General features: G+C 35.5%; 1 protein-coding gene across 1 annotated transcript in view; it reads right to left on the bottom strand.

The window, feature by feature from the left end:
- Positions 1-1,997: 1,997 nt before the first annotated feature.
- Positions 1,998-19,380, bottom strand: part of PGAP1 (post-GPI attachment to proteins 1) — a 45,237-nt gene continuing 27,854 nt past the window's right edge. The window contains exons 22-28 of the mRNA XM_019473513.1: positions 18,259-18,391; positions 17,026-17,076; positions 15,560-15,783; positions 15,102-15,206; positions 14,162-14,243; positions 3,045-3,189; positions 1,998-2,078 (exon numbers count right to left, since the gene is read on the bottom strand). Of these exons, the coding sequence (XP_019329058.1) occupies positions 3,064-3,189; positions 14,162-14,243; positions 15,102-15,206; positions 15,560-15,783; positions 17,026-17,076; positions 18,259-18,391 (721 nt within the window). The 3' untranslated portion in view covers positions 1,998-2,078; positions 3,045-3,063. The remainder of the gene's footprint in view (positions 2,079-3,044; positions 3,190-14,161; positions 14,244-15,101; positions 15,207-15,559; positions 15,784-17,025; positions 17,077-18,258; positions 18,392-19,380) is intronic.

Here is a 19,380-nt window from a genome sequence, read left to right as displayed (position 1 = left end):
CTTCCGATAAAAGAGCATCTGAAAAATTGCTGCAAAATACCTTATGAGGTCTAGTTCTAATAAATTGAAAGGTAACATTTATTTACCAATTTCGAACAAAGACACTGGGCAGTAGTTAAAAGCACTCTGTTGCACTCCTCATTTATTCACGTTTAAACACACACAACACTGCTAGGCAAACTGTAGTAGCCAAACATCACACATTTGTCAATAGACAGCAACTGTGCTAATTACAGCATGGCATCAGATTCCATAGGTAAAAACTGTGACAGTGAGGAAAATTTTAAATTGTCAGGTAAGAATTAAAAAGTCAAAGCAGTAATATTTTGCTGTGAAGGTTACCACTTCGCATGAAGTTCAAAAGTTAATGCCTGAAAAAGAGGAAGAAAAAAAAAAAGTGAGATGAATACAGAAATATTTATATGCAACCAGGGTATGATCCAAACCAAGACCTGGTAACACTGGCTGAAATACCCCAACTGAGTGCAGCAGACCTCTACTTCCAGAAAACAGTTCTGAACACTGAAAAGAACTACTGCGATCATCCTGAATTAAGCAGGACAAATTACTTCCACCAGTCATTTGCTCACTGCTGCTGTAACTTACAGTAGAGCTACAGCATCCTTTCTAAAGTCCCTTTTCATTTATTTGTCATGCACGATACTCATTGTGTGGTGCAATTTTTTTTTTCCTGACACAAAAACTTGGCAAAAAGAGAACTTAGTATTAAAATTTGAGTGCAGTCTTCATTATGATTCATGATAGTAAGAATAGCGGAGCTGTGCTTTTGATTACAAAAAGAGGTGTGGTTAAGCAGGCAGAAAGCAGGACAGAGCCAGAAATCCTAAGCTGAATATTAATTACAAATTAATCTTTAAGATATTGAGTAAATCACCAAAACGCTTAGATTCAAACCTTACTGAAATCTTCCACTATTTGTAAAATGGGAGAACACAATTGTTTACCTTTCCTCAGAATTGCCAGTATTCACTGACTCTCCAAATGAGATATAAAAGGATTTATTTGTTACAGACTATGGTTATGCATAGATAAAATAGCTGAGAAGTACCTGCTATAAATTGAGGCTGGGTTTATTAATAATGCAAGCTTGATCCACTTCAATTTTATTTCATATTTATGGAGAGATGTGAGTAAGTTTGCAATCCTTTTATCAACCTTCAATTTTAGTGGTAGAAATAAGGCAAATAGCATGAATGGACAAAGATGTAAAAGATAATGTATGCTTTGTTAGTGCAATATAGAATCATAGAATAGTTTGGGTTGGAAGGGACCTCTAAAGGTCATCTAGTCCAACCCCCCTGCCGTGGGCAGGGACATCTTCAGCTAGATCAGGTTGCTCAGAGCCCCGTCCAGCCTGACCTTGAATGTTTCCAGGGATGGGGCATCCACCACCTCTCTGGGCAACCTGTGCCAGTGCTTCACCACCCTCAGCGTAAATTTAGACATATCCTATGTCTAAATTGATTTTCTTAATATACATATATCACAGGAAACCATTAGTCTCAATTTATAATTTTACTGATATTAATTACTTTTAAAAAACCTGCATTCTTTATTATCTGTACATTTTCAGAATTCTTCTCCACATGAAAAAGGGGAAAAGAAAGGAGAAAAAAAAAGCATGGTCTATATAGGTCTGGACAAGCACCATGTGTTATTTTACTGAAGTAAATACCTCATAAATCTCTACCTCAGCAATTTTAAAGCAACTTCAGGCAAGAGTTAAGGTACTACATTTTTCATTTCTTCTGAAAAAGAAGTTGTTTTTATACTTCAGACAAGCGAGAATCACTCGAAGCCAAATCTTTCACTTAGTTACATGTAACAACATTAGAGGAAAAGGCATCCTCTTTTACCTTTTTCAGCAGCATCTTTCAGCCTTTGAAATAATTTGGAAAAGAATTTTTCCTTTCTTCATAATCTGCAAATGCAGAAGCAACAGGATCTGAGTAGAACATGACAGGCCTTGGTCCTTCATTGTTCATAGTGAAAGTAGCTGGGAACTTTCTGAGATCAAGACCCCTGCCCGAAAAATAAGCCTGGAGCGTTCTGAAAAACTGAAGATATCGCATATGTGAAAATAGAGCATGCCCAACGGAGATTGATTATTTCTACTGACACAAAGTAGATGTACTGTTTTTTCCTATGTGGAATGAAATCCTCTACTTTGATCGTAAAGTGGTACAATATAGGCAATATAATTCAGACATGTCCACTCTGTCCATGGCTTGTACATCTTACGTGCTGTCGAAAGACTACCAACTGTTTACTAATCATCCCTGTTGCTTGTTTACTGTGCTCCCTGCTGAACCACAGAGGATTCAATCTGTATCCCTTATAAAACAGGCACAGCAAAACCCTTGCTGAGAGTAAACAGTACAGTTCTGTTACATATTTTCTCTAAGAAAAATGTTCTCTGAGTTAGCAACATTGGGCAATTGATTTGAACCGGCCCCTTAGATTGCTTAAAAGTAGAAATTAATGCTGCTTAAAACAGTGAGGAAAAATTGTGGGAAACATTTTTTTTCCTTCACAAATTCCTTATAAGATCTTGCAAATGTTCTCTTAATGATATTTTCTTAGCTTTAATTAACTTTCAGATCTATAGCCACTATTCACGACAGTGTGTCAGATGCAAACTTATTTGTACTTCCAGAAGATGAAACAACATGCAATCAACAGAGTACACATTTGAGAGAAACATAATAATCATTCCTCTTCTGCTTCATAAAATGAGGGGTTGTATAATCAAAATACATTTTTAAAAACTCAAGCTGCTGGATGGAGATATAAGGAAGTTTTATGCACCACTGCATACCGAGAATGTCTCTTCAGTTAAGGGGTACATCTTGACTGAAGAATGCTCATCCAGTTGTGGTTATTGACTGTACAAAGTGCACCGTTACTAACACTGCATTTAATGGGCCCCTCTTACCTTTAAATTTAGAAGATAAAAATTCTCATGATGGAAAACAAAAAACCCACACAAAACTTAGGCTATCTTTCTTGCAGCATTTCCTTACCAGGTCTCTGTTTCTAGGGTTATCTAGAGGTTTCCATTTTTCTTCTGGTTGGAAAGGAGCACCCTTTGCCAATCCTCTCACAGCCAATACTGTATATAGACCCAGGAGCACCACTTTCCACATGTTGAAGAGATGAACAGACTATCTGTAAGAAGGACAATGAACCAGACTCCTTAAGTCCTACAGAGCTGTCACCGGTAACAAATAGAGCAAGCATGACAATCCAGCGGAGTACTGAAAATAATTTATCCATGGCAAGGAAAATCTGCCTACTGCAGATTATATCTGTGTGCTATCAACTCTTTTTTGTTTTCCTAGTACTAATGTATTAGGAAGAACAAATTATTCTAAAGAAGTGTTTCCTATACCAAAGCTATTTCTAGACACTGGATTCTCTTTTTGAGAGGGACTAGTATGACATTTAACACAAAATACTTACATTTGTAAATTTACATTTGTTATTACATCATTGGCCGATTAGTTACAGCATTAGATTTTTGTGTGCTCCAAGGAGAATGCAAAAATATGGCTTGAGATCCAGATAACTCAATTTTCAAAATTGCATTAAATGAAAGTGTACTACATAGATTAGTAAGTGCAATAATAATACAGCCTGGTATAACATACTAGAGACCCATTTCACAACTTGATTCAAGGGGAAAAAAAAAAGAAGAAGAAATAATTCTCCCTTTCGTGTTCTTTAAAATAAAGCTTACCAGTGAATTTGGCTCTGGCTTGCCCCTTCTTGGTTAGTCTCCTTGTAATCTGTGAACAAACTGATCTTTGCACTTATATTTCTAGTGGACTGTAGGTGGGTGTCAATGACGTTAGCAGGAGTTCAAAAATACAGTAATGATTCCATTTCCATCCATGACATAAAGACCCTTGAGAATTTCATCCTTAATACTCTTAAGACCTGTTGCTATCGAACAGTGCAGTGCAAATTCCTCCTCCCTAAGCCGTATTGCAGAAAATTGGTGGTAAGCCTATAATAAGTTTAAAACAATTCCCAGCAGAGATAGCAGAGCTGTATCAAAATACTAATTTTAATTAAAAGTAATTCGCCATATCTCTAGAATGGTGACTAACAGATAATTACAGCTGGTTGGATGGTTTTCAAGCAAGATGAGATATGGATCATTTTCCTGATGCTAGAGAGAGAGAGAGAGAGAAGTAAGCTCTGTTTCAAGATCCAAAATCTTAACAATTTAATGGAAGCGTTGCTTTCCTACCCTGATTTTATCAGCAGTCAATATCCTCCTGTCAGACTAGAAACTAAGACAAAGACTGCAAGGAGGACTGTGCTAATTTACCTTGGCCTTATTTCATAACATTCTTCATCTCAAAGCTGCTCAAATTTCTTGCTTATAATTTCATTATACTCTTCTCTCCACTATTTAGATGATACTTTAGTTAGTATCACATAAAATATATCTCTAAATAGACATGTTAAAACTAAAGATTTTGGGCCATTATCTCACTCCAGATTATAGAGGTTTATTTCTGACTAGAAGCTTTACATCTTTCTTTGGTTTAAATTTTGAAAGCAAAGCAAAAACCCAACACCACCCTTCTAGGCAGGCAAAGTTGTCAGCATCCAAACATCATTAGTAACACAGTAAACAAAATCCTAGCGGTGTTCTTTTCATGACTGCAGTAACATATAAAAATACAAGTCAACTTATCCAGCTTGTATATTATTCTACAGACTTGGAATAAAAAAAAAATTCACACACAAGAAAGAAAGTCCATCAAAGCCCACCAATTACTTTTCGTAATAGACAACTTCAAGATAGGAGACTCATCGAGAACCAGAACAGCAGTAGCAACAGAAGAACTTGTAAAACGGCAGGCCCCAATGTAAGGGAACTTTGTTTGTTGATTTTCTAGGTAGATACTTATTTCTAGTTCAATTTTGTGCATAATTTACCTTCTAAATCAACCAAAAGTAGAAATATGTTCCTCTAGAGGAAATGACAAGAAGGGGAAAAGGCTTGATTTACAGTTTGGGATTAGATTTTAGTTCCTTATTTAGCTTTAAAAAAAAAGAATTTTTTAAAAAAAAAAAAAAAGTGAGAACAGCAGACAGTTTTCTTCCATCCTTTTTTTTTTTTTTCCATTCCCCTCAATTCATTTGATTTCTTTAAAAAGAAAAAACTGGGGGATACATAGTATATTCACCTAGTAAAACATACCAAAAGTCATCCGTAAATTTGAAATAAGTTTTATTACTGTAGGAATTTAGGCAGCTTGGTTGACTGATGAAGTACGCAGATATGCAAGAGATTTAATAAGCATATATTTTCTGTGAGCTGTCTTAAACAAAAAAAATCCCTACAAACTTGTATTGTTGCTTCCTGAGCTAAAAGTGTTTGAGAAACTGAGTCTGTTTAGACTTAGTGCTCATTTTAATGGGGGGGGTTTGGTGTTGTGGTTTTTTTTTTTTTTTTTTTTTTAAAAGATAATTTCATTATAGCTCTTTCCTTCAGTGAAAGTCAGATATAAGCGGAACACATTCATATTAAAATACTATTAGTACAGTTACACTGATTGGACAAAATTGCATCCTCCTTTGATAACAGTAGCTAGTTTAACAAATGCTTTCCAAGCCAGATGTCAGTGTGCTGCCTTTTTAATGCAGCCAAATTCCAGCACTAGGTTTTCTTGACAAATTATGTATATAGACACACATCTTCAGTAAATCAAACCTTTTGAAAGTGGCTATACTAATTATACCGCCCTTATGGCACAGTAAGTAATATTCACGTATGTTTGAATTAAATTGCACTGAAGCTGAAAATGCTCATAGCATTGCTTGTTCAGTTTCATGCAAGTTACTTCAAAAAGGTAAAAATCTTGTTCTAGAACAAAAAGCAAATTTAAAACGAATTAGTTTAGCTGAGAACAAGTTTTATACATATGATGCTCTATATAAACTATGTTATTCACCAAACATTCTCCATTTTATTGCATTTCCCATTCATGATAGCAAGGCAGGTATAACAGCCTAAGGTGCATGAGTTAAGATATTGAGACAAGCTTCATCAGGTATGACCTTTATTGTATTGTACTTGAGATGTGAAAAGTGTCTGTTACTTAAAGCACCGCTCTAACCACAATGCTTTTGTTCACTGTTTTTATTTTCTGCTTAGAATCCCAAGTATTACAAGTTAAGAAGGAAAAGCACCAAACTGCTCCACATGAGTACCTGAGCAAAGACTGAAGGCAAACATTCATCACGACACTCGTTAGCATGTTTGTACAACAGAAGTACAGGTAACATTCACAACACTCTACAGAGAATGACTGGTAAGTGGCACTTTTTGTGAATTACAACCATTTGTACTAATGCAACCATGTTAGAACACCATACAAAAATATACAGAAGTGTTTATTTAGCAGAGCATATGCTATACAGTGTACTCTAAGTCATGCACACTTAGGTAAAAAAAAAAAGACAAAAAAATGAAGTATACACTGCAGACAGGGAAACCATCAAACAAAATATGAACATCCCAGAGTAGCTCCCACTCGAGTTGCCCTCAACTTCAGCAAAAAAGTACCAGTATCTAAAACCACAGTTTTTAAAGATTCTGAGTTTGCTTTCAGCAATTTCAACATTAGCTGAAGATACCTATTCTCCAAGGTTTTCTTAGCATCTCACAAGACAAGGACTTTGCCAAAGCTTGTCACACATTGCATGATCTGTATCTGAGAATTCAGTTATAAACATTTTAATAAGCACAATAATTTATTATAGCATTATCCAAACATTTATAGATAAGACCCTGTCAACATCTCTAGAAACCTGTAACTATTAAGAGCTAGCTCCACCTACAATACCAGACTTACACTAGCTATAAGAACTGAAAACAGAGGAAGACTTAAAAACATGTAAGACAGGTTGCTTGTGAAGCGATAGATTTTTCCAAAAATTACATGTGTGTTCTTCAAAGTTTTAAGTCCTCTTAAAACCAAACAAACAACAGCTCCCTCCCTCCCCACCAGTTACCCAAACCAGGTATTTTGGCCAACATTATTCTGCCTTTGTGCTTGGAAAAACAATTAAAAGTTAAGTAGGGAGTCAAGTTACTAGGCCTAGGTTACACAGGTTTTCTAGACTAATCACCATATATAAAGGCCTTAAAGGTAGCTCTGCCCTCTCAATGATTTTAATACTAGAATATTCCTGTAGCTAAGAAATCAGCAATGGCTAGGATTACTGAAACATCATCATCACAAAAGAAAGAAGAGAAAGTTAGGTGACCAGAACGAGAGTTTTAAAAGTCCTAAACTAACATACAGAAGGAAGTAGCAGGGAAGACCCAAAAATTGCATGTTATCTGTTGTGCCACAGCATTAGCAATTTCATGGCAGCCAGGTTCAAGTTAGTTCTCAATAAAAGAAGATTAATAACTTTTATTTGTATTGCTTCAAACAGTTACTGTGATCAGCTGACATGCAGTCATTTTGTGTGCATATCTCAATATGCACAGTTCAATGATAAGCTTTGAGCTCTTCATATTAAAAAATATTCATAAGAAATCCTTCTACTATATCAAAACAAGATTTCAAGATCTTGACTATTTCTGGTTTTCTTTAATGAATTGAGAAGAACAGAACATATCAACCTTTTTTTTCCCAAAAAAAAACCTTTCAGGGTTTTATATATGAATAGTTTTCCTAAAAAGTGAAATTTGTTATTCAAAACTTCTGGAGCTTTAACACAACCAACCAACCCCAGCCTCATCTAGTTTTCTTCTCACGCTGGCGTAGATATTGATACTCAATGGCTTGAATAAAATATTTTGCTTAAACTACAATTAGAGGATTTTTTTATTTTGAAGAAACTAAAGAACAAAATTTTTTAAAAAGAATTTGACACACAGACTTCGAAGTTGAGACAGATATCTGAGACTAGTTTTCCTTCCTTATTTTTCTTTTTGTCACAATAAAAAGAAATGAGAAATTAAGGTCAGCTAAAGCTTTCTGACTTTGGTTGGTGCGATTCAAGCCACAAATGTACTGTACTTGTCACAAATCTTAATTTCTGTAAGTGTAGTAAAAGGGGGTGAAAATAATTTTTTAAAAGTATTTTCCCCAAATCAAGTTTCAGTATGATCCACACAAATATTTTGGTCAACTTCAAAACTCAAATATAAGGCTACAGAAGTCCACAGGCTACAGTTAAGAATGTATTCATTTACTGGTTTAAGGCACAGTATTTTTTTTGCTCTAGAAAGCTACAAGTTTAAAGTCACAGTGAGGAATTTCACGTTTCAATTTTGGTCTGGCACTCTAATTATATCTGTCACATCTACTACTTGTAGACTTCTGTAAAATATTTCAGTTGTCAGGTGCCGCAGTCTCAAATACTGTTTTCACACTCAAAGTGACGTAAGTGGCAAATACCGAAGCCTGAATTGATCCCAAAATAGTGCACTTAGCATTTTATAAAACTGAACATCAACACACTTGCACGTTTGATACTTGATATATATACACCCTGAAATTATTTAAGTTGGAGGGAAAAAAAGTCTTTGCTGGTATTTCAACAAACATGCAAAACTTCAATAGAACAACAGTCTACAGGACAGCCGCTGTGTATCTTCACTAGGTCAGTCACGGTGCCTACTATTACTGTGAACATTATGTTTTGTACTACAGCGGAAGGATACTGCCAACCAAGGATAACTGTGTGTGGAAGGAGGAACTGGAACGATGTGCTGCAAAATTACAAGTTTATGTGTGCCATTCCTGACTTATAGACACAAAATTAGCTCTGATACCACACAGATTCCTACAAAATCTAGATCGCAACCTGCCAATAACTGTAGAGAGGCCATGCTTACAAGATTTGTTTATGACAGCGTGAGTAGCAAAATCTGTCTCCATTTAAGAATGCAGAATGAGACCCTAAGTCTTAAGCAAAATTAAAGTTAAAACATCACAGCTTTGACTCAGGTTTTCATGCTACAAGGCAATAAGCACATATTTGAGGCAGTTACGTGCTTAGATACCTGAACAATTGAGGTGCTGGGCAGATTTGCTTAAGTAAGAGCTATAGAATTTTCTCCTTAAATGCTTAAAATTTATTTTTAAAACCAGTAATGTTTATTAACAAGATGAAATTTATAGATTTCATTTAAGCTTTAAGATAAATGAGCTGATTAAGAGCTTTGAATACATTCTTCCATGAATAAGAATATACATCAGAAAAGATAATATTTGTAAAAGGTTTTCAAGTAAACTTTTAGATATTTTAAGGATTCTATTTTGAATACTAGCTTAAAGTTCTGGATCTAAAAAAAGGTAGAAAAACTATTTTACTTTAACATAAAAATGAATCTGTTTTCAATTGTCATTCATTGGCACACATTTCCAGAGGTATAAAAGAGCAGCGTGTAGCTTTGGTGACAAAAGTATGCCTCCCCTAAAGGAACGGTGATGAAAGTTTTAATACTTCTTAACAGTACAGTGCTAAGTGCTTATAAAAGCTAGCTTGATTATCTCCCAGAAAAAAAGAGACGTAAAAAGTCAAAGCTATAAATTGTGACTGACATTCATCATGAAATGGAAAATAGGCATTCAGAATTTAGTCTGTTTTACAGCTAACAATTTTCTAGTACCTTAGTGACTTAAAACAGCAGCACAATTATTGTACAGACACTATAACCGCTTCCAAAAACATTTTCAGTAACTCAGAGAATTGAAGGTCTGTAAATGGCTGGGTTTTTTCTCAGTATAAGACAAGTCTAAACACACTCACCACTGTATTGAAATAAACTTGTTCAAATGAAAGCTTCTCAAATGTTTACATTTATCCACAGGCACATAATAGACTTTATTCTGTCCTGTCAAAGCTTAGGCAGATGTATCAGATTTCAAAAAAAAGTAACAAGTTCATAACCTTGTTACTGGCAAACACATGGAGAATTAGACTTCATATCAAATACCGATGTGTGCAACAATGCTTTTTGGTTTTATTTCAGTATCAATATATTTTATATTATTTTTTTAAACACTGACTTTATAGGTAGCCCAATTAGGTTATAGTTGAAAAGTTCACTTAAACATACAGGCAGTCTCTATGTCTTCTGCAATATATTACTACTACACTGTTCAGGGTTTTGCTGCGTTATTTGTTGGTTTGTTTTAAAACTTAGCAAATTAGTATTTTGGAATGAATTGTTACATGTACCAGCTCACTCAAAACCAAAATCAGAGCAGAACTCTAAATATTAGAAATAATATTAACTTAAATTCCAGTTACTGCCATTTTTTTTGAAACAAAACAAACAAAAAGAAACCCCAGCCAAAACCCCAAAAAACCAATCCCCCTTTTAACAGGATGCTGAAACGTGACATACTGCAACCAACTTTTAAATCAAAACTGAAAATACCACCTTTGGACAACATTCATTCGTTCAGTTTCAAGGTACATTTGGTAATTCCAGTTAAGAGGTAACAGTTTTTTCTTACCAGACAAATATAGACCTTTTATGAACTGTTAGCTACAGGTGTAGCTATTATGATTGCAGCGTGATAAGACTATGAGGAACACGTTTGATCATATCAACCAGAAAAGATTATAGACTTAAAGAGCAATTGAGGGTATGGAGATGTCACTAGAAGCTTCTCATTAAATCTCCCCCTGCCCCTGCCAAAGAAAGATTCTGCTGTACGTATATGCTGTACCTAAAATTAGTACCTACATTTGGTACTCTAGGTTCTTACCCTGTTTTTTTTTTATTCTGTTTCTGATAGGTTATAAAAAAAATATTAGAAAAGAGCCACACGAATAGTTATTTTGAATGCATCCTGAGGTACAAGCCAAAAAATGGTCGCTTAATCTCAACCTAAATGCTTGATTATGTGGCATAATCTCCATCGAGATGTGGTGAACATCCACATGGATAAAGAACAGTGGGTTTGCAAAATTAATACCTCAACTTCTGAAAAAGGAGAGAACAACAGAATTTGGGTCTGCATGTTAATAGAAATCTTCCCTTATAGAGCAGAGGTCTAATCCATTACAAGTTAATTTTTGTTTTGATCCTCTCTCCCACACAGTCTAGATAATCTAAAATTTGAAAAATAAACTGGAATTTTAATTTAGCTAAAGGTACTACGAGATATTACAATATATTTGCCTAAAGCTGTTTTATAAATGCAGCCTACTCATAATAAAGGATATTTCAGTAATATTTTTACTTCCTCATACATGCAGTTAAAACTATATTGGGTTAGCCTACGTTTCTGCCGAGATTATAATTGTGAACAGCAGCAGAACTAGGGATTCGCATAACAGAAGCCTCTTCTCCAAAAGTAACAACAAATAATCATTGTATTTTACCTGAAAAACAAATTTTAGACTGTTATAAAATCTTGTCCTTTTCAGAATGGCAAGTAGGATGAATTGTTCTCTGGACTTGTTCTAATCCTATCCCCCTCCATTGATTATACAGAAAATCTAGTTGGGATTAGACACCTAATCTCTCAAACAGCTGAAGTTACACAGTCCACAATCATTGCAAAATCCAGACGCACATATCTGGGAACAGTTTTCATCTAGCAAATGACACAGAATGCATATAAACCCGAAGTAGCAGTAAGACTTCCCCTCCTTCCCCCAGTGAAGGTAAACCATCTCTGAAAAAAGGGAGCGTTGAGGAAGATGTGATAAATTCTGTCATCTGGGATCTCAGACTCAGGATTATATCTATTCCTACCTCCAACTTGAAAATCAGGTAGGAATCTATGCAAGATTCTGTAACCCATTTCATGAAGAGTGATAACAACTATCAATACAATTTCCAGCTTTAAAAATATTAAATGAAAAAATTGGTGTTATTCTATGCTACTGTAATTCAGTAAGTTTCACATTGTGGCAGACTTTGGAAGCTATCAAAGCTACTACATGCAGAGACTGTTTGCTCTCCTTATTCTGATTATTATTTTATTCCACCAAGAGCTCCAACAAATGTATTTGGGCATAAAGAGCCCGCTAAGACGGCAAAACAAAATCAGAAGTAAAATACAGTAGTAAGCCAAAAGGACCACGAAGGCCAAGGAAAATTATCTTCCATAGAAATCAGATCCTGCACATTTCACAGACAGCCTTTTACCAGCCCCTATGCAGTTCTGCCACCATCTTTCATTCACAGCCATTTGAAAGTAGAAAAACTACTCTATTCTTCTATGTCTGAACAGCAATTTTTAGGTTAAACCAACTGGTGGATTTAGCTACGAGTATATTTAGACACACAAATTATCTTATATACATATACTGTAGCATACATTTGATTAGAAAGTATCAAGATATAATCTATTCAAATAATTTTTCTGATTTACAAACACTATGTATAATCTAATCTTTTTAAAAAAAGGTTAAGACTAGAATACCAGCACATAGATTACTGATAACAGTGACAGTCGTTTGGTTAACTACAATAGACTTACTCAGTTAAAGCAGTTTTAATGACTTTACTGATAACTTGAACTGCTGACTTGGATATAAGCAGACAAAACACGTGCTTACTTCACATTTGTCCTTCATTTTGGAAAGTCACTGTGTGAATTAAGTCTTTCCAGCCAGCTCAAACGAATTGACCCTAACAACACGCTAGAAGTAACTGAGGCACTTTAGGCAAGATTAATGAGATACGATAAAATTAATGGGTCAGGCTGGCTGTACTACTATATCAAGAATACACTTGATTGACTGTGGGTAGCAGATTTCCTCTTATTATTCGTATAAGATGATTGAGCTGGCCTAGTATTTCCATAAGAAGATAACAGGTATCTCGGACAGAGCGGAGACAGCTAACACAGAAGCAAGTAGTAGGCTCATCTCTACACAGAATCAATACATCACTTTAACCTAATGGCTACTGAGATTTCTTCTGTTGGCAAAACACATACCCAGGGGACAGAATTCCTTACACATAGCTATTTTAGGCTTTATTATAAATGGCAGTCACTGTAGCATCTAGGCACTAAGACAATACTTTATATGGAGCTAATAATTACGGTCAGTATTTCCCACTATTACTAAGAGTTTGTCCATGTGAGGAAGTTAGCACTGTATGGCAGGGCATGAATTTACAGTGTTGTAACTATTCCATATTAATTTCATGTATGGACATTTGTTATAAGATTGTTGATTCTCCATTTACAATGGGAAAAAAACCTGCCTTGCCTACTTGGAAACAGTGTGGTACAGCAACTGCACTGTAAACTCACACCATACCCTCAATGTTTGCTAGCTTCTACATATGGACAAGGTCCAAGGAGTAATTTCAGAATTGGCAAAATTCCAGAGAAAACTGACAATGTTTTAAAACAACATTACAGCAAATTGTTTATGAATCTGCTGGTGTCCTTCCTGAACAGAAAGCTACACAGAATATTGTTGTTTTCTCACTCTCACAAAAAGTAAATTGTATAAGACTTTCAATAATCTCACAAATGTTCAACTCACACTGCTTGAACAAAGATTTGATAGAAGTAACAGTTCTATATAACCAGTACATTCTAGTTTGTCTAGACACAACTGTGGCAGCTTTTAAATGTAGCATAAAATGATTAAAAGTATACTTGGCTGTGTAGTTTTTGTGATAGTCACAGTGTGCTTGAAATGTATTGAGTTTTAACCAGCATAGTTTAGACCTGCAAGAGATGCAAGTTCAGAACATACGCACTGTATGGCATAGTGAGTAAAAAAGTCTGTTTCAACAAAGAAGTATAGTGAAATATCAAAGTGTCTACAAAGCAAACAGAGTATTGAGATGTTACACTGATATGATTTATGTGCTTACACACACACACACACACAGTTAATTCACTTAATTTTCAGTCAGGAAATAAACACCATGAAAAGCTTTCTAAGCAACATGAACAGAACCACGAACTTTTCATAAAGTATTCACAGTTCTGTCCTCTTTCCCACATAATGTAAACTACTGATGATATTAATCTAGGCATTTCTTTGTTGAAATTTGCCCCATCTCCAGTGTTAAGTTTCTAGGCTGCACTGTTCTTCCTATGTATAACGAACGTTACACAATACAACACAGCACATGTAGAAGAAGAGAAAAGATTACAAAGTGTGGTACTTTGTATAAATGCATTCGTCCAAAGGCCAACATTGCAACAGACAAAGGGAGTGGAACTTTGGCTGCGATCTTCAAGAGTTTACTGTAAGAATATAAAGAAAAAATTGCCATTTTTGTAGCTATACATGCAGAAGGTGTGCAAATACCATAGTTCACTTTCTTTTGAAAAATAATTTATAGATTTCAAGGCTTTGTTCATTTTTAAAACGGAACAAATAGGTCTAATGGGCAGCAACAATTGATGCATAAGCAAGAGCAATTATTCAAAAAGACTAATAAGTCATTTAAAAATATTCTTATACTAATTTAGAAGTAAGTTCTCTGTAACAAAGAAAGATTTCATGTTTTAGATCATTTGAGTTAACAGGTACTGGTCAAGAGGATAAACTACATCGGTTATTATTCATTGTCTTTCATGAGGTACTGACTAATTTTATAACTGAACAAGAAATGCTCTACCTGTCAGCAAAAACAAGTGCTCAAAACTTCTTAATCTAGTAGAAAGCACACTACATTTCCACAAAGGTGCCCACAAGGGGGAGTTATAAGAACATAACTATAATGGTTTAGAATTCACTTTTCCTTGTAACTTTCTGAGAATAATTGCTAAACGTATTAGGATTCTGTAACATTTGGAAGCATTCAATGAATTATGAATGAAAAAGTCACAGTTAAAGAAGTCTTTATGCAACTGATTGTTTAGATAGCAAATACTTCATTTAAGTCCATGTGGTAAATACAGGTGATTTGCTCCACTTAGCTGAACTACAGGTAATTTGCATGCATTTTACCTAGTCTAAGATTTAACCATATGAGTTCATGAATCTCTATGTAGGCTGAACAATTACATGTCTGTGCAGCATAAATTAAGTTTTACCACACAAATGGAAGTAGTAAGAAAGAAGCAGGAAGACAAAAACTGGAGATTAGGCTACAGTACCTTGATTTCACTTCAGAAGTACTTGAATTCATGAGAATCTCTAAAATGCATACGATGATAATAGCTGTAGATCTACATGGATCAGGATCAAGTCTAACATTGTACCTGCAAAGAAACGGTTTAAAAAGCATGTTACTTCTAAACTAGGCTACCAAATAAAATCCAAGTTGGGAACAAGCATGTACTGACAACAAACATACATGAAATGTATATGGCATCACAGCCTGATTTTAAATCCTTTCTGAATCATTACTTTCTTCAACATATCACTGATTCACTTAACGCCTACTTATACCGTAACACAAACCAGACTGCATAGGAAAAAACAACTATAATTAACAGAAGTGTTTAATACTATAAGGTAGCTAATAATGTAAAGAGTCAAACGTTTGTAATCGTTATTATCTTCAAAGGTTCATATTCTTTTCTTCCACCTTAATGGCAATTTAAGAAGTTACCTGAGATTTTTTAACCAATAAATTAAAGATGGCAAGTTGAGCAGCACAATCCATGTGAATAAATTGAGAATTGTAACATGCATCTTAAGACTGTTAACGGCTTCAGCAATTGTTGTACTGTTGGAAAGAGATTGCTTTGCTTCTGAAATGCTGTCCATCGAACTCTGGTTTTTGACTGTGTGTATACTGGAGTTCTGTGAAGTTTCTTTTGAGTGGTCTGAATCCTGAAAATAAAAGACAGAAGCCACAAAAACATGCACAGGCTTGTAAGAACCCATGCTGGGGGAGGAGGAGGGAAAAACTATCATGACAGTATCATACCAGCTCTGATTTAAGAAGAAAATTTGCAATTTATCCCTCAAAAAGCCATCAAAAGCGAAGTTCAATAGTTCAATTTTGAAGCATCTAGATTTAACCAGAAATTTCTCATACACTAATAGTTTATATGTCTTTGGAAGAAAAAAATGGAAAGTGGAGATGCCCTGACACCAATGCAGTGATAAGAAATGGAGTTCCTGGAAGGAGGAAGAACAGAATAAAAGGGGTAATAAAGCATGCAGGTGAAAATCACAGATAATCATAAAGATACAAGAGGTAATGCAACTGGGAGTAAAATATTATCTATGGGAATAAGTAACAAAGACAAACTAATGAGCTGGCAGATGCTAACTTCCAATGATGGAAAAAAACCCCACAAATGAAACAAAACAAAATTATATGGAGATGAAAGAAGAGAAGGAGAGGATTTAAAACTAAACACAAAAAACACTCAAAGAAACCCAAACAAAACTGTCAACAACTTTTTCTGGCAGACTGTTTTTTTAACCACGTTCTATGTTTGCAAGTAAGAACAGGTAGTTATTATATGCTTGTGTCCACACTTGCCTACATCTTCAATCCTATACCTTAAAGTAACTGAAAAAAGAAACAAAATTCACAATGCATGAAACCCAATGCTTCTTCACTCCTTTTTAAACACAGCTCCCAATTTACTGCAGTCTCAGTCCATATCCGTCTAATAAATCGTATTTGTCATCTCCTGATTAAAAAACACCTAAACTCCACAAACTACGTATCCGGAAAAGATATTTACTTGTAGTATAGATTATTACCTAGAAATTAAATTTATTTCTTTAGATAAGGCATGCATAATCAAATACAAAAATTTAGACAAAAACTATTGTTCTCTAGGTCTTCAGAGACTAAGTTTTCTTCTTAAATGTACTTCAGACAAGTTCACACTGCAGTGATCTTGAACAGTGAATGCAATAGTCGTATGCGATGGAACAGGCTACTCATGTCCTGGCTTTTCTTTCACATCATGCACATAGTAAGTAAACTACAGCCATCCAGTCATGACAGCACAACCTAATAGTACCAAGGCAAGATGATAATAATTCATAATGCATAGGTTTGCCAGACAATTTTTGGTCACCGTTTTGAACAGAAGCAGGAAACAGACTTACCCCATTGAGCATTTTTTGTTCTGCTCTTACATTCACATGCAGTTTTATAACCTGTAAGATAAACAGTCCAGCTTTTTTAGTAATGTTTCTTCACACAAAAGCTGTAGTATAGAAGAAAAAAATTTTGGGGCTAATTATTTTTTGTCCCTTTTTATAGCTAGATGATTCTAGGGCTCCAATGGAGCTGCAATGCAAGAACTCCCTCTGCCTTTTTTATCAGCAGCATCCAAAGCACTCTCTTAAGAAAGTATTTCCAAGCACAGAGAGAAAACTTACGCTGCTCTGCTTTCTCCTCTTCCACTGTAGTCGACAGAGAATACAGAGTGGAAAATCTGCATATTCCTCACCTCCTCCTGCTAATTCAGTTCTACTTCACTTTCTGCAGAAACCCATAAACAGGCCGCATAGGAGAAGTCCCATGTCAGATATTTACTGCAGAAGGGGGAGTAATGTCAGCATGGGAACGTCCTTCACAGAGTAAACTTATGCCACAGGGAGTTCAATTAGAGATAGCACTCTTCCTCAGGCTGTGCTTTCAGCTGCCACCTACCTGCTTCAGACCACCTGTAAACTGCTCTGCTTTGTGCCCCTACTCCCAGATGCATGCTCCAATGCTTCCCCAGTAGCTAAGTATAGTAGATGATTTAGCAGCTATATAACCATAGGGTGAATCAGTAAGTTAGACGCCCTGATGCAAGGAAGACCATGGAAACTGAATGGCAGGGACTAAATATGGATCTTTGTGGCACTATCCAAGGGATCAGATTAGACGTACAATAAGACTATCCTAATTCTACAATATAAACACCCTCCTTCCTTTTACTCCATATAGATTTGTGAAAAGTCTTTGAAAATAGAAAGTATTCTACAGAACATTCCAAGTCCTCCCTTTGCTAAAGTTTCTCTTCAAGGGAATTATTAGTCTTTGTTTTTATAACATTACCTATCCATAAGTTAAAAATTGCAATTATATGCATTATTGTAGTGGGCATATGGGACCATACATTTCTTTGGAAGATGTGTTATCAAAAGAAGAAAAATACTTCTAAAACTTACAAGGTCGTAAGAGTCTGATAAGTTAAAAACCCCACCTATTTCAAAAGAAATATTATTATTTGCATACTTAAGTGTGAAAAATGCTAATCTGTATTTTTACTTTTAACATGGGGTTAATTCAAACCATACGAAATTTTGAATTCAGTTATAAATTCAAAGTGTTTAGCCTTTCAGTACCTTAAACAAGTATTGAAGATAAATAATGAATACAGCAAATGCACCACAAGTCGTCCAGCTAACCAAAGCAAGGGATAACACCCCACAGAGTCTTCTGGGTGTAATCAACTTATCTTTTTGAGGTACAGTAGGTCTAAAAAAAAAAAAAAAAAAAACACACCACCAAAACCTGCTGTTACACTTTTTAACAACATCAGACCTACAAAGATCAAAGAATAATTCTGTTTTGTGAATGACTGAAAAGAATAAATTGTTCCTGAATATTGATTAAACACTGGAAAAATAAAGTTAAACAAATTTTAACATACATACCAACTGCTACATAAGCTACTTTGCAAGAAAAACTTTCTTATCAAATGAACTAACAAAACAATCTTACACCTAGAATGTATGTCTGTAACTAATGTATTATTTTTACATCATTTGGGGAACATAAAGGATACACTGGTGAACATAAAACATTAGATAATGCTAACTGTAGATTTGCATCAGTCACTAAGTTCTTCTGTTCAGCCCAAGAGAACGAGTATCTTATTACTGCACAGCTGCATCATGAAAGTGACTCCTACTACAAATGTTAATGCACTGCAGTGTTCAATGATAGTACAGCAATATATAAGAATAAGCCTCCAAAAGATTAATTCTGTGACAAACATTCTTCCCAGACAGGAATTTCTGCTTGCTAACAGCCTGAGAGACACAGAAAAGCTTATTTTAAGTTTCTGGATTCCAGCTGATACAACTAAGAGACAAGCATGAATCTGAAATGACAAAGATGAGCTGAGAAGGTGTGACCTCCTGGTTAACAGGGGAGGTCCTGGACGACTGGAGGCTTGCCAATGTGACGTCCATCTACAAGAAGGGCTGGAAGAAGGATCCGGGGAACTACAGGCCCGTCAGCCTGACCTCGGTGCCAGGGAAGATTATGGAGCGGTTCATCTTGAGGGCACACACAAGGCATGTGCAAGACAACCAGGGGATCAGGCCCAGCCAGCATGGGTTCATGAAAGGCAGGTCCTGCTTGACCAACCTGATCTCCTTCTATGACCAGGTGACCCGCCTAGTGGATGAGGGAAAGGCTGTGGATGTGGTCTACCTGGACTTCAGCAAGGCCTTTGACAC

This window comes from Aptenodytes forsteri, unplaced genomic scaffold (assembly GCF_000699145.1).
Source record: "Aptenodytes forsteri isolate BGI_AS27 unplaced genomic scaffold, ASM69914v1 Scaffold183, whole genome shotgun sequence".
Classification (NCBI taxonomy): domain Eukaryota; kingdom Metazoa; phylum Chordata; class Aves; order Sphenisciformes; family Spheniscidae; genus Aptenodytes; species Aptenodytes forsteri.
This window is presented reverse-complemented; position numbering and strand designations above follow the sequence as displayed.